This window comes from Danio aesculapii, chromosome 4 (assembly GCF_903798145.1).
Source record: "Danio aesculapii chromosome 4, fDanAes4.1, whole genome shotgun sequence".
Lineage (NCBI taxonomy): Eukaryota > Metazoa > Chordata > Actinopteri > Cypriniformes > Danionidae > Danio > Danio aesculapii.
Window position 1 is genome coordinate 29,790,009 of NC_079438.1, and position 15,110 is coordinate 29,805,118.

A 15,110-nucleotide genomic window follows, 5' to 3' on the forward strand; every position below is an offset into this window, starting at 1 on the left:
TTTTTTTTTTTTTTTTTTTTTTTAAAGGGGGTTTTCACCTTTTTAATTTGGACCGCATGGTGGAGGTCGCAGACAGGAAAGTATTGGGAGCAGAGAGAGGAAAAGGGTTGGCAAAGGACCTCGAGCTGGGAATCAAACTCTGGTTGCTATGAGCACCAGGGTGCTATGTCAGCACACTTAACCACTAGGCTGTTGGCGCTGACCTGTTTAAGTTGCAGTGCATCTATATGCCAACTAATTCTCATTAGATTATAGGCAGACTGTTAGGGTTAGTGTAAATTGGCATGTACTTGCAAAGTTACTTATAGTCATTTTAAATGTCTGTTAAGGGAGCAGTATTAACAGATATTAAGCAGACCGTCTACTAATACTCAAATGGACCATCAAAATAAAGTGTTATCCAATAATTATTTATTTACACATTTAAGTGTGATTTTACTTGTTTGAATGATTTAAATTTTTTATTTTTAAGTGTCACTCCTGGCTCTGTACTTTTCACAATACTTTTTTTTTTTTTTTTTTTAAATATTAAAATATTTAACCAGATATTTCATTTTTACAGACTTGTAGTATCCCCCAGTGATGCGATTTCGCAGGTCAGCGTTCATAAAGCTTGAACTTTGCACCGCAGCAAACTGCGAAACTTAACGCATGACCCTGCGTTTCCCGTCTGACGCATTCGCATGCGTATGAATGGAAGTATATGGAGGGAAAAGCCCAGCATGACTGTAAATCGCGGATTTGCACTTCATATTAATCAATGCATTAAGCTCTCTGTACTTAATTTTCAGAATATTTATTGTTATGTTTTGTTTTTTCCTTTGATGTAGGTCTTTTGTACCGCTGCTTGCTCTGTGTTGCAGTTATAAAAATTTTACAAATTTTCTTTTAATGATAAACATGTCTTGCGATGTTGATTGTTCCCTGTTTTGCGACGTAAACTTTTTTTGCAACAATAAAAAAGAAAAAAATTATTACAAGTGCATTAAGGAATTAGGCGGAACTATCAAAACTGAAAGTATTTGGCGGAGGCAATTGACTGACGGAGCTTGCCGAAGAGATACGGAAAGTGCCGAGTCAACGCGGAAGACGGAAAACTCACATGGCAGATGCACGCCGACAAGCGCTGAAAGCTGGAGAACGCCATCGCTGCATTAATAAACACTCACGATTGCATGCATAAAGTTTAAAGCTGCAGTGAGTGAGAAAGGGGAAGCACATCAGCACTTGGTCATCTCAGGGACACTGATGGTATGAGAAATGACTTTTTCTAATTATAAAGGACCGTCATAGAGGTAACGTTGGTTTTATATTGGGATATTCAGAGATTCTCCCTAATAATGTAGTTTCATAAAAGTATTATTTGCAAACTCTAAATAGAGAAATCATATTAGCAGCCAATAACTATCAAAGTACAACATTGTTCACAGTCAAATAAACAGTGTTAATGTTGTTTTCAAGTCATACTTGCATGCTAATTCCGATCGAATATTCAAAGTAACATGGTAAACAATATATAGACTTCTAAATGAACGAATGTGCGAATATAAAACCAACTTTACCTGTATAGGACCGTCATATGCATCGCCTTATCCATAATTATGTGCAATATAAAACATAACTGCTGTTTTGTTGCACTGTAGTTGATTATTTTGTGCATTATACTATTTTGTCCACAATATTCAGTTAATTATACTGTTCATTTGTTTAAATAGGTTATGTAAAGTGAAATGCTTGCATTAATACTGGAAATATTACTTGAATATGCAAATTATCGGACACTGAGACAAAGTTTGTAAAGTAAATGTCTTTATTTACATTATATTGTGTTCTGTTTAAGCCAGTATTGATAATACTGTATATTTATATATTTGTTCCTTTTCTAAGGTTATCAACCTATTGCTACTACTACTGTTACACCGCTACAGTGTTGTATTATTGGACAAACTAAATGCTTGTCAAATCTGACAAACTTGAAAATACAAATGCTGAAACAGCTTTGGAGTTGTTCCCTGTGTCCCCTGTTATTGGCTGAAGCTCTTTCGAGTTAGAAGCAGATACTGATGTGTGAAACCCATAATAACTCGACAATGACTGCAGCTTAGACCGGAAACAGTGGGAAAGATTGATTTTTTTTTTTTTTAAGTAATTTTGATTTAATTGACGATTTGATTTGTAAATATTCCAAGCAATTACTCCCAATGCTGTATGTCTGGGATATATGGGAAAATGGTGCCAGGTTATTATTATTAAAGATATGTTGAGGTTGTGTGATTCCCTTATCTGCCCGTGTGCGAAAGTTCAGTGGCTACTTAGCTAGGAAGTCAGGATTATTCCAGATTGGGGCTTACTTAAATGGTGTGAGTGGGAAATTTGTGACCTTATGGAATTTGCTAGAGTTGGGGTCAAGACCAAGTCCTTAACCATTCGAGTCCGAGTCCAAAAGGGTCGAGTTGGACTTAAGTCTGAGTCGTTAACATCCGAGTCGAGTCCGGCCGAGTTCACACAGTCATAAAACTCACTCATTAATTTTCTTTTGGCTTAGTCCCTTATTTATCAGGGGTCGCCACAGTGAAATGAACGACCAACTAGTCCAGCATATGTTTTACGCAGCGGATGCCCTTCCAGCCGCAACCCATTCACTCTCATTCACACACACACACACACACACACTCACAAATCTTGGATATTTTAGTAAATTCAATTCCCCTAAAGCGCATGTGTTTGGACTGTGGGGGAAAAAGGAGCCCCCAGAGGAAACCCACGCCAACACGGGAAGAACATGCAAATTCTACACAGAAACACTCCTGGCCCAGTCGGGACTTGAACCAGTGACCTTCTTGCCGTGAGGCAACATTGCTAAGCACTGAGCCATGGTAACACCAAAGTTAAAAAAATTGAGAATAATAGTAATAAAAATAATAAATCAAATACAAATTTCAATTAACAATTAAACTGTTAAATTAATATTTTAAACTTTTGATACATTTTACAAAATGGGTTGTATTTTTTTTTACTTGCTTCAAATTAAAATGAAAATAGGAGAATATATGTAGAACTTTTATTATTTTACAAGACCCACACATCTGACATTATTCTCATGCCACTTTCTCACATTTCTTCTGTTTAAATTACGCTTACGTTACCGAGGCAACATTTTATTTTAATTAACATTAATTCAAGAGAACTCTGTTATCAGCCCCAGTGAATGAAACCATATTCATGCCGCCTGACCCAGATCTGCACAGAACATAAAGGTTCAGCAAAGAGAGACCATTCGGCTTCGCTCTTGTCTTAACAGGGAATTAACAGTCAGAAGAAATTTGTTCCAAATAAACAGAGTGAATAAATAGCGGGGGCGAATTGGTGCAAAATAAAACCCAGCAGGAATGAGACTGAAAAAAACTGTCCAGTGCAGATTTCTAGGCTGATGATCTGGGTCCGCCTGTTAGTGATAGCCTAAACAGGGGTTCTCAATGTCTATATTAAAAGGTCCAAATCTGAATTTTTATAAAGGTCAAAGGTATGAAACAATTGATATTACATAACTTGTTTTTAATAAACATCGATAAGATGCATCACAGACAGCACGGTGGCGCAGTGGGTAGCACAATCACCTCACAGCAAGAAGGTCACTGATTCGAGCTGGCTGTGGCAAAATGAACACATACTTATCTGTTCATTCAACTTTGAACTGTCTATTCTCTTCATCAAGTTTTCGTTTCCATGAGGCCGACATCTTCATCCATTCAAATGATCGCTTTGTTGCAGTGTGTTAAAGCAGGTGTGTGCGCGCGATTATCCAGCTTGATCATGATTAGGCCAGCCTTAACCAATTTAAAGCCCTAGGTAAGATTTCGAGTGAATTCCGGTAAATTCCACTGCTAGTGTACATATACTCATAAGAAACTTATTAGCTTCATCTTGGACATTCTTTTAATTAAATAAAGCAATTGTACATTCAAAATACTTAAAAGTTTTTGCAACTGTGGGACACGTCGAAAAAATACGCAATGCTCATGCATTGTGAAACCTGTGTAACGGCCTTTCATGTCGGCACAGTGAGTTTTGCAAGTGGACAAAACAAAAATTAAAACAATATGAAGATGATCTTATTTTATCTAACCAAGCTATAAAGCAGAAAGGAGGGATGAAGAGTCAGGGAGGTAAGATTAGGCCTAAAACAGTTCACGATTCAGGTCTAAAAAGACAACAGATAATTCTCATTCATTCATTTTATTTTCGACTTAGTCGCTTTATTTAATCAGGGGTCGCCACAGCAGAATGAACTGCCAACTTATCCAGCATATGTTTTACACAACGGATGCCTTTCCAGCTGCAACCCAATACTGGGAAACATCCATACACCCATTCACTACAGACAATTTAATTCATCAATTCCCATATAGCACATGTGTTGGGACCTTGGGGGAAACCAGAGCTCCCGGAAGAAACCCACGCCAACACGGGGAGAACATGCAAACTCTACACAGAAACACCAACTGACCCAGCCGTGGCTCGAACCAGCGACCTTCTTGCTGTGAGGTGACAGCGCTACCCACTACGCTACTGTGCAGCCCACAGATAATTTTTTGTATCTTATGGAATTGTCAAATTAAATGAATATTCTTGCAAAAGACTTCTTAAATGATCTTAGTATATCACTCTTAGTATATCACATGTCTTTGTGTTCCAGTTACATTTAGGACAAATTTATGTTATTTATTTAGAATATTAATTGTATAATAAAATTAATAATACTTTTATTTATTTAAAATAAATCTTTAATTTATTTGTTTATAAAAACATTATAAATAAATGGTGGGCAGGGGGCTTTTGAAGATAGGTCATGGTCCTGGTCCTCAGTTTAAAAGACAGTGATGACATCAGCATACAACTATGCATAATTCTGAATAATTTCTAAATGAAACTATGATGCTAATACTAATTATGCTATACTCATATTCTTGCACTTTGTCATTGACTACATATAAATAGACTATTTTCAAATCAGAAATTTGTCATTATCAGATTCTCTCTTGCATATTCAACATGTAGGGCAGATATACTGCCGCACACAATCAGTAAATGTTTATTCTCACACAGAAGACTCACACTGTGGACACAGGAAAACTCAATCTCTCCAATGTCTCTCATCATAATATTACCTGAATATTAATTTTTACACAAACCTTATTCTCTCTTTAAAAAGATTATAATATTGCTTGAATTTGTGGACTTAGTCCAGTGATGATCCATTCTTAATGTTGACTGAATTTAAATATAATTCTATATTAAATCCATTTGTGCTTATATAGACTTAATATGCAACTAGAAGCAAGATCATTATTACAACATTTTAGTTATTCCATTATTTAATTACTGTAAGTTTACACACTCTTTATACTTTCCTAACTCTACCCCCCAAAATCAGAAGCTGATCTGGGATGAGTTTATTATAAGGAACGCGTCCGTCAGTCAGCATGCAGGCTACACTGATTCAGAAATTGTGACGATCAATGCACCACTTTAATGGAAAGAAAGTGAATGCAGACGTTTTTATATTCATATTAACGTGCATTCAAGCCAAAAATAAAGCGAAAGCAAAATTCTCTTGAACAGCTCTTGCAGTTCTATCACTTTTGAGATCGGCTGTGTTGACGGTACTTTCACTTTGCATAGAAATATTAATCATAAGGGGGAAGTAATGGAAAATGAAACGGGATGATAGTGGCACGTCATTGTAGGAAAACTTTGAATATTATGGAGTCTGGATTTGAGAAGCCCTGGCCTAAATCAAGCGCTGAACGCAGTTCTTTGCGGATATATTGACACCAATATAAGCAACAAAACAATATCTTCAGCATATATACAGTAAACATCGTCCCTATGATATAAATATACAATTCAAATAAGCTCTTACCTTTCTTTGTTTTCTTTCAACACATCGGTAGAAGACAAACTATTGCTGATTTTAAAGACATTATTGTCCTAGACCTAGCCACGCTGATATGGCTATTTTTGGTTAGACGTTTAAGGTAAAGGCGTGCTGCTGCTGCCTGCCGGTGTTGTGCGGTGGCGGTTTTAAATGCTGGCAGCCAGAGAGTTCGCTAAATTCTTGTTATAGTTTTATACTGTTATTTATTCATTTTTAATCTCTTTATTTGTGTTGTGAATGATGTGGACTCGACTGGACTCGTGATATTTCTGTAGGGTTGTCAATTTAATTCTTGGGGTCATGATTTTCCAGTAGAATTGAACAGGTATGGGTGGGTTGTATTGGAATCAGTGAAAATAAATAGTTTACTCTTAGGAGTATGGACATTTTGGTTACTGATACTCTGCCCATGATGGATAGTGGTAAGTTTATCCAACGCTGAAGATCGTCATCTATTTTTTTAAGTAACAGCGTATAGTTGAGGGCAAACAACTCTGACAGCCTGGGGGAACATTGAAACCCAAATATGTGATGTAGTTGGTGTACAGAGGGATTTGTGGTGTTTGGGATGTCACATCCACACTGGTGGAATTTAATAGGCGTATAGCAGACTTATTCTAGTGGATTGAGTATTCAGAAATATTTGAGAAAGTGTCAATAAGTTTTATTGTTTCTTGTAATGATGTTTGGAGATTTTGTAAGTATAATAATACGTCATCAGCGTAAAGACTTATTTTGTGGTGTATGTTTAATGTTTGAACTCCTTTGATGTAGATGTTTTGACGAATAGCTGCTGCAAGTGGTTCGATGAATATGGTGTGAAGTAACTCATGGGCATATTGCAATGGTCAACACGAGTTGAATCTGAAATCTTGGGCAAGTGCCAGATTGTCTCAGTCATTGAACTGGCTTGAGGGCCTATACATCACGATAACAGAGGATCAATTGATTGACTATTTTGACCAATACTCTGTACGCAGATATTCGAAAGACCCTTCAACCAACTTAGCAAATGACAATGGGGCTTTACAGGATTTTCAGCGGGAACCGCCTCACGAGACTTTTGAATGACTCCTCTGCATGGTCATGTGCTCGCCTTGAGCACATCCTGCCAGATGTACAATTTCGTAGAGACAAAGAGAAATAATGCATACGAACAAAAGACAATCTCTTAAAATGTTAGAACTAAGGCAGATGTATCTTTAAATAATATGCCCTAGTTTTCCTCATATGCTGTTTATTCCAACCAACCAGGTAAATTAATGTGTTGTTTTAACCCTTATAGCAGATTAAAATGATCTGTATGTGTCTGAAATGTATGATGTCTGGTATTGAACAAAAGCTAGGGACATTTGCGATACATTGGTGTAAATGAAAAACTAGTAGCACAAACAGTATTCGTCTTGTAACTTTTGATGTGATATAGTCACAAAACTTACCACGAGAATTCTACATGCAGTCTGTTAATTATTGACCCTTTCTACAATGGTACGGGGCGTGGCCCCGCCCCTCATGGCAACTGCTCATTGGAAGACAGTGCCATGGGGATGGACCAAACCACGTCACTTAAAACACCTTGCAAGAAACTTTGCTTTTTGCATTAGCTGGCTTGCACATGCTATTGCTTTCTGCCCCCGTTCGCCTGCTCGGACATTGCACCGCCAAGCGATTGGGTCACCACGAACTCTCCATGCAAACCTCTTAAGTTTCGGGACCACCGAAACCGCACGAACTTCCGCAAACCAACTCTCAGCAGTCCGTCACCTCGGTAACCCAGAACGACCCACTCACGAGCGAGGGAATCCCAAGGACGTCACAGAAGCCACAAGCTAATCAGGAGCACCGTATTACCTTGAGGTCAGCCGGCAAGGGAAATTCGACTTTGGCAAAAAGGGCGCAAGTACCACAAACTAATGTTGTCTCTTGCTGATCTGGTGCAGATTGATCTTAAGCAGATAAAGAGAAGCTTTTGTGGTTTCTCAGGTGTTATTCTAAGATCTTGGAAGAAGTATCAGAATTAGTTTGGGACGGTTGTTCAACTCATCTTACATCCTCTGAACTTCCTCTATGTGTATGTGTGAATTTGTGTGTGAGTTTGTTTGTTGTTTGCTTATTACGTAGTTAGTTTCATGTATCATAGTGTAGCTCATTAAATCTTTATTCTCATTTTGTAAGAACTGTGTTCTTGTTTATGTGCTTCTAAGTCATTGCCTCGAGCTGTAGATCTTGTTACCTTGCTAAAAGTTAACCCAATACTGTGTTATGTTATTATCGTTGGCCACATAAATAATATTAACAAGATTGGTAAGATACGATGTCTTCTATTTGCAGGACAAATGGTAGATAAAGAGTGAATCTTTTAATCTGATTCAGTCGAATCTTAATTGAGTCGAATCAATGATTCGAATCTTTAAGATACAGTTCATTGAAATGAGCTAATAAATCCCTGATCGATCTTAAAACGTAGGTTGATCCCCTATATATATATATATATATATATATATATATATATATATATATATATATATATATATATATATATATATATATACACATACATACATACATACATACATACATACATACATACATACATACATACATACACACACACACACACACACACACACACACAATAGATTAGAAATTAAAATGTGTATGTGTTAGGGTTTGGTTTAAATAGTTATATATACACACACACACAAACATGTTTGTGTAACGTTTTCAATGTATATCGAAGTTTGAAAAAGTCAAGGTTTCAAAACTGCCAAAAGTTTCTGCTATATTGTTCCTACGGTGTATGTAAGGTTTTTTTTTTTTTTTTATTACTTTTTTTTTTTTTTTTTTAGGACAACAGTATCTCCAGCAGAAAATATATCCAAAGATGCCATTTTAAAATGTAAAGAAGTTAGTGTTTTTTAAGCTAATAAAGACAGCAGAAGTCAATGATTCATTTTCATTCTTTACTTTACTATTCCAAATAATTTAAAATGTTTCTCAAAATAAAATATATTGTGCTCAAAAGGGAAAAGGTTTTGTTTTTTACCCAGACATTTAAAGAGAATATATTTTAGAGCAGTAATCACAATATTGAGAAACTGATTTTTTCATCCAAGGTTATCATACCATCAGAATCTTATATCGGCCCATGTCTACAATGGAATACACAGGAGAAATTGTATTAGCCTCGACCAACAGGTCAATTAAACAGAACAGTTTTTTTTATGAATTTTTAATAAAATTCTGGCAGTAATTTGGGAAAGCTTGCATTTGACTATTACCACCAAAGCACCAATGGTTTAGAACAATACCTTTCTAACGAGACCATACATATATCCACAGCAAAACATAAGCAAATTAGACGTTAAAGCTCACTCCAGCCATTAAGAGTTCAGATCAGTATTCATGTAAGAACAACAAAGTGCTAACGAGACTATTCATACCTCCATCACCCAGCAACATTAGCTAATTAATAACATTAACACCCACTCCAGCCAACAATTGAGAGTAAAGATCTGTGTTCATGTAAGAACAAATTATGTTTCAATAAATTTTGTATGTACAGTATATATGTGTATTATTAAAATATATTTTGTTCTTACATGTATGTAACAATATAAGAATAATATATATTAAAATACATTCAACATCCAAACTGGCAGCTTACATACAAAGCACTTCACTTTAAAAGATTTAACTTAAAATGGCAAATAACTCAGGAAACATTTGTTTCCGATTCTTCAAGACTCCAGGTCCACTCGAGAGGTCTCCATGACCTCTGACCTGGCTGGCTAGATCCTGAGGAAACAAATCATTTGGCATACAGACAAACAATCACACACATATTACTCCAGATTTACTCTAAAGAGAGATGACACCATGGTCATCATATGATCTAGACTCTTAACCATTCAACTTTATTAATAATCATAAGACATAAGAAAGGATATGTGTTCCTCCATCCTGGAGCAGACATATATCAGAAAATCAAATATTCTATTTTATTTATTGTATCTATCACCAAACTAAGTATAAATCAACTTTAAATGTGTTACAAGTCTCTTTTTTTATTTGAATTTCAAGACCCTAACACATACTCTTATGGATAAACAATTTTATTGACAAGCTTTTTATTTTTTCATTTAATTGTCTTATTTAAAATTACACACACACACACAAATATATATAAAACCATATAATCGATTATTACTGAAAATTATATTTTTATTTTAGGTTTTATCTTTAAATAAAAAAGCTCATTCCTTTGTTCCTGTACCTGGAGTTGGGGTGGGCTGCAGTAAACCCCAAACCTTCACAAAGCTGCTCTTGGTCTTTTCATTCTATAACATGTTGTTTTATTATCCACACAGATCCTTTCACAGCAGCATGTTTTTCCTCTGCCCTGTGTGCAAAAAGGCTCCTCACTCTCTTCCTGGGCATCTCAGGGAGGTGTGTATGAGGAACAGCACAAAGGCAGAGATCCAGGCTGTCGTCATAGAGGCCAAGAAGGAGTTGTCCGAATTCTGTCACAGAGGACGTTTCTGGGAGTTTGGAGAAATTCGTGACATATTGGACTCTACTAATCCTCTGGACAGGTTTGTAACTTCTCTGATTTGATGTATCTGGCTTCAAATCAAACATCTACACATTAATGAATCTGCATTTTTGGTATTGTTTATTTGACCTTATTTTATGTTCCTTGTTTTAGGATGATTGCGGAGATGCAGTCGAGGGGGTTGGTCATTAATAACTTACCTTCACTCCTCCCGGAACCAGCTCAATCGACTACATCTTCTGTGTCTCAAAGCTCTGGAGAAGGTCCAGTTGAGCCTCCAAATGAGCCCTTATCTGACGAGAGCTCTGGAGAGTACTATCAGAGGTACAGTTTCACATCGGCATTCCCAGAAAATAAATGTACACTGTGGATATGATTTCTCTTAAAAGACACAGTCGTTTTAATCACCTGCTGTTTATTGTTTTTATTTCAGCACTGTTGGACCGAAGTGGACCTCTTCCGTGAGGGTGGAAATGGTCAAAAAAGGCTTTTACAATAAGCACTCCATTGACCACCCCCTTCTAGCAGGATTTAATAAGGACCTGCACATTGACCTAGGACATAAAAACAGCAAACAAGTAGTAAGTTAATTAAATGAGTGAAGGTATACATGCAAAAAAATGTACATGCAGGTCTTGTTTTATGCAGGAGAGTTTATTTAATTGTGAAATGTGTCATTTCAGGTGGAAACAGTGTCCAGGTTCTTACATTACATGGACCCCACTGAGCCAAACTTGATGTTTGTTCGTCAGGTGGAGAAAGTGCGAGAGTACTTTAACATCTTGTCAGATACAAAGCTCTCAAAATGGACAGTGTTCAACTACTGGAAGAGTCTCAAGAGGTCGGTAATGTGGAACAACCACAAGTTTGCCATGTACGTGTTAACTAATAATGTCAGCTGTGCTGTGTTCTGACTGTAACAACCTAATTTTGATCTCTTCTCAAGGTTCATGAAATACATTATTACCACCACAGACATTCGCCACAACAATCCATCTCTGTTCCAGGACTGTGAGAGTTTTTTGGATGTGCTGTATGAAATAGAGAGTGCTATGTCCAAAAAAGTGAGCATGGAGGTCACAGGGAAAAAGTCAGAGCTTGGGAATGGCAAAGAAATTTTGCCAAAGGACTGCCTTGCTGTTTTGGAGGCTGCATTCAAAGATTTCCAGGCCGTGATGTGTAAAATGCAGGATCCAGGAGCCATCACAGGGGACTGTTTGACTAAAAATGAACGGCTGCTCGTCCTGTACTACCTGGAGGCTATTATCATGCTGAAGCTACTTCAGCGACCTGCTGTAGTGACACAGATGACTGTAAGTGTTTGTTTTTCCCTCCCTTCTCTTCTTTCGTCCTATGCTTCATCAATGTGCAAAACTGTCTGTTTGCAGGTTGAGGATTGGGAGGGGAGAAGCCGGATAGAGAATGGTGTCTGTGTTGCAGTGAAGGAGCACAAAGTATTGTTGTCACACTGAACAGGAACTTGTAAGTTTATATTGTACTTTAAATTATAACAGCAATAAATATATTGTGGTTAAGTCATACTTATTTTTGTCCTTTCTCTAACTAGTGGTTTGACTTGTACTTCAATGAGGTGCGGCCAGCAATGCTACAAGAAAACCGCACCGGCGACGATGTGGCAGTTGATTCATTTTTTGTATCAAGTAGTGGGAGATCGATTTATAACCCCTCCAATGACTTAAAAAGACTACATGACAAGTAAGCAACATTACACCTGTCTTTAACTCTACGTGTTCATCCGTCCAATTTTTGCATTCTTACGATGCCTTGTGTTTCAGATACAGTCTCCCCAGTGTGACCTTTGGCGATGCCCAGAGAGTGTTTGAGGCAGCAGCACAAAACCTGAAGTCAGAAGTGGAGAGAAATGTGTTGGCACGGCTGTTTGGGCACATGCCAGAAACAGCTGAAAGGAACAACATGAGGAAAACGTCTTCAGATGCATTTCTGGCTCTAAGTGTGCTAGATCAGCTTGCTGGAAAAACACGGTAAGAATCTAACAACAATGATCCTTATTCTTAAATTTGCAACCCACAGCCTTGCCATTCCTTCCTTTAATATTTATTTTTTGTGATCTTATAGACAAAGGTCCAGTAGAGCTTCCAGCCAAGAGACAAGGGTGGACGAAGAGACAGCCTACAAAACTCTTGAGCAGTTCTGTCCAGTGACTCTGGAGGGGCCTCCTCCAAAAAGGGCACGCAGGAATGAGCTGTGTGGCTCAGAACATGAGAGGCACTGCTATGACCGCTGGCGTAGTGAGCAGCTCAAGCTGCGTGAACAGCATGCTCTTGGTGAGTATACAGATGATTAATGACACAAACAGTGAAATTGAGTGAGAATAGCCAAATACTGATGTGTTTTGTGTTTCTAGAACATTTTGCTGGACAGCAGCCATCAGAGTCCAAAATGAACCGCTGGATGGACAAACAAGGGTGGACGTCAAATGTCCCACAGGCTTCAGTGGTTCTGAAGCAGTGGAAGCCTGTTGCCAGGTTGGACTCGGTCATCGACAGCAGCTTTGTGCATAAAATGATTTTGTCTCAACGCTGGAAAGGACTGACTGTCAGACCCGTCCCTGACAAGGGTGATGGTGTTTTCACCAAAAAACCCTTTCAGATTGGGGAGGTTGTCTGTGAATACCACGGCCAGCTGGTTAGCCATGAAGATGGGATGGCAATTGTTTCGACCAGTGGCATTAGACCTGGACATTTGTTTTTTTATAAGAACAAGCAACATGAAGCCATGTGCATTGACGCACATGAAGAAAGTTGCCAGTGCCATCCCATGAAGTTCAATTACGGACGCCTGATACGTCACTCCAGCAAAAGAGCCAATATCCGGCCCAGGCTGTATGTCCTTAATGATAGAGACATCATTCTCTTCATTGCTACAAAAGACATTTTGAGTGATGAGGAGTTACTCTATAATTATGGCTCAAAGAGGAGATCTTTTGCCGGGAAAGGGCTGGAATTGGACTGGATGTGAAAGAACATCTTTCCATCCCCCATTCTCACTCACTTCTAACATGTCCAACTCCAAGTTTCCACCTGTGGCCATATTCTCTCCTCTCTCTCTGGACTCTGGACAACCATCACTGCTCTTCTCACCCTGAAGGATTCTTCCTGCAATGTCAAGCACCAACACTTCTCTCTAAATAGAGACTTGGTTGTAATAGGCTGAATGAGTGGGTCTTACAAACCATTCACCTTCACTTCCAGAGAACTGTATTTTCTCTTACTGACTTGTCTTTTTTCACTCTTTTTTTCTCATAAGCTTCCTTTATGCAATAGTGAGAGTGTGAGTAGGCTACTCCATATTCTCTCCTCTCTCTCTGGATTCTTTGCAACACATGTGGAATTACAGCCTGGTAAGTATGCTGAAGCTGCTCGTAACCCTCCCTCCCACGAACCCTTAATTTCAACCACAAAAAAAGCCATGGACCTCACTGCTGAGAATTAACCAGGCATGTTAATTCTTTAAGCAAGCTATAGTATATTCATCCTAGGATTCACCACCATTTTTAATTTAAGACATTACCTATGTTGTCTCTATGTTGTTTGATTAATGTTCAGATTTTGTTCAGTTTTCTGTGGTATACACAGAGACCAGAAAGAGGAACGTCTGGTTGCTGAATGGTCAAACTGTCAAGGCGACACCATATAAATCAAGAGGGTTGGGATTAGATAATGTGCGAAAGACAGTATAAAAGCATGAAGGAGAGCCTTAAAAAGAGCTGAACTGAGGTTACATCTCTTCTGCGCAGAACTTGTACTCTCTAACTTCTTGCATTCAAAATAAAACTTCTTAATTTTCAACTCAGATCTCCGTCAATTTTTGAACATGCAATGGACCATTAGAGTCCTACAGTATGTACTGGAAGTTGTTTATTTTCTTTAGTGTAGTTATTATTTTATATTACTATTATATATAGTCTTCCACTGTACTGTTATTTCACATTCATTTTATGCTTTTTAAACTAAATAAAGGTGTAAACACAGACACAGTGTTTAGGATATTTAACAATAATTCTAACTATTTATTTCATTTAAAAACAAGTAATCCTTTAAAAAAAAACACTTTATTATTTAATACATAAAAAGGTTTTTCAGATAAGTGCAACACTTTTCCCCTTCACCTGAAAAGTGTGTGATAGTTTAAATAAATAAGAAAAAAAGGAAAATGACAGGGAAAAACAACTCAATGATCAAATTCCAAATTTACCATTTGATCAGCCGAGGACAAGAAAGAAGGAAAAACACTGAAATAACAGGCTCTGTATGAGAGCTGCTCTTTGAAGAGAATAAGGCAGCTAGCCTAATTCAAAAGAGATAATATACAGTCAAATACAATAAGAATTTATTTTAGCAAAAGAGAAAAAAAAGTCAATATATTTTGGACAAAATTCAGTGTAAAATGTAAGACATTATTTATAAAGACAGACAGGCCTACAGAATTATTTTTACAGTGTATGAACATGAATGGCAGCCGTTGTTTTTGATCTAACAGCAGCAAAACTGCATGCTGAGTTTGCGTCAGGATGATGATGATGATACATTTTTTTTTTCCTTTTTCAAAACAGTTTAGAACAAAACAGCAATAAAA

General features: G+C 37.5%; 1 protein-coding gene across 1 annotated transcript; it reads left to right on the forward strand.

Annotated features, from left to right (window-relative positions):
* Positions 1–1,096: 1,096 nt before the first annotated feature.
* Positions 1,097–14,323, forward strand: LOC130223506 (uncharacterized). Its single transcript, XM_056456350.1, has 11 exons — positions 1,097–1,251; positions 10,309–10,533; positions 10,647–10,817; positions 10,927–11,074; positions 11,177–11,334; positions 11,440–11,806; positions 11,882–11,947; positions 12,061–12,209; positions 12,290–12,496; positions 12,591–12,799; positions 12,880–14,323. Exons 2-11 carry the CDS (start codon positions 10,325–10,327, stop codon positions 13,491–13,493), a joined length of 2,298 nt encoding a protein of 765 aa, XP_056312325.1. The 5' UTR covers positions 1,097–1,251; positions 10,309–10,324; the 3' UTR covers positions 13,494–14,323.
* Positions 14,324–15,110: the final 787 nt, after the last annotated feature.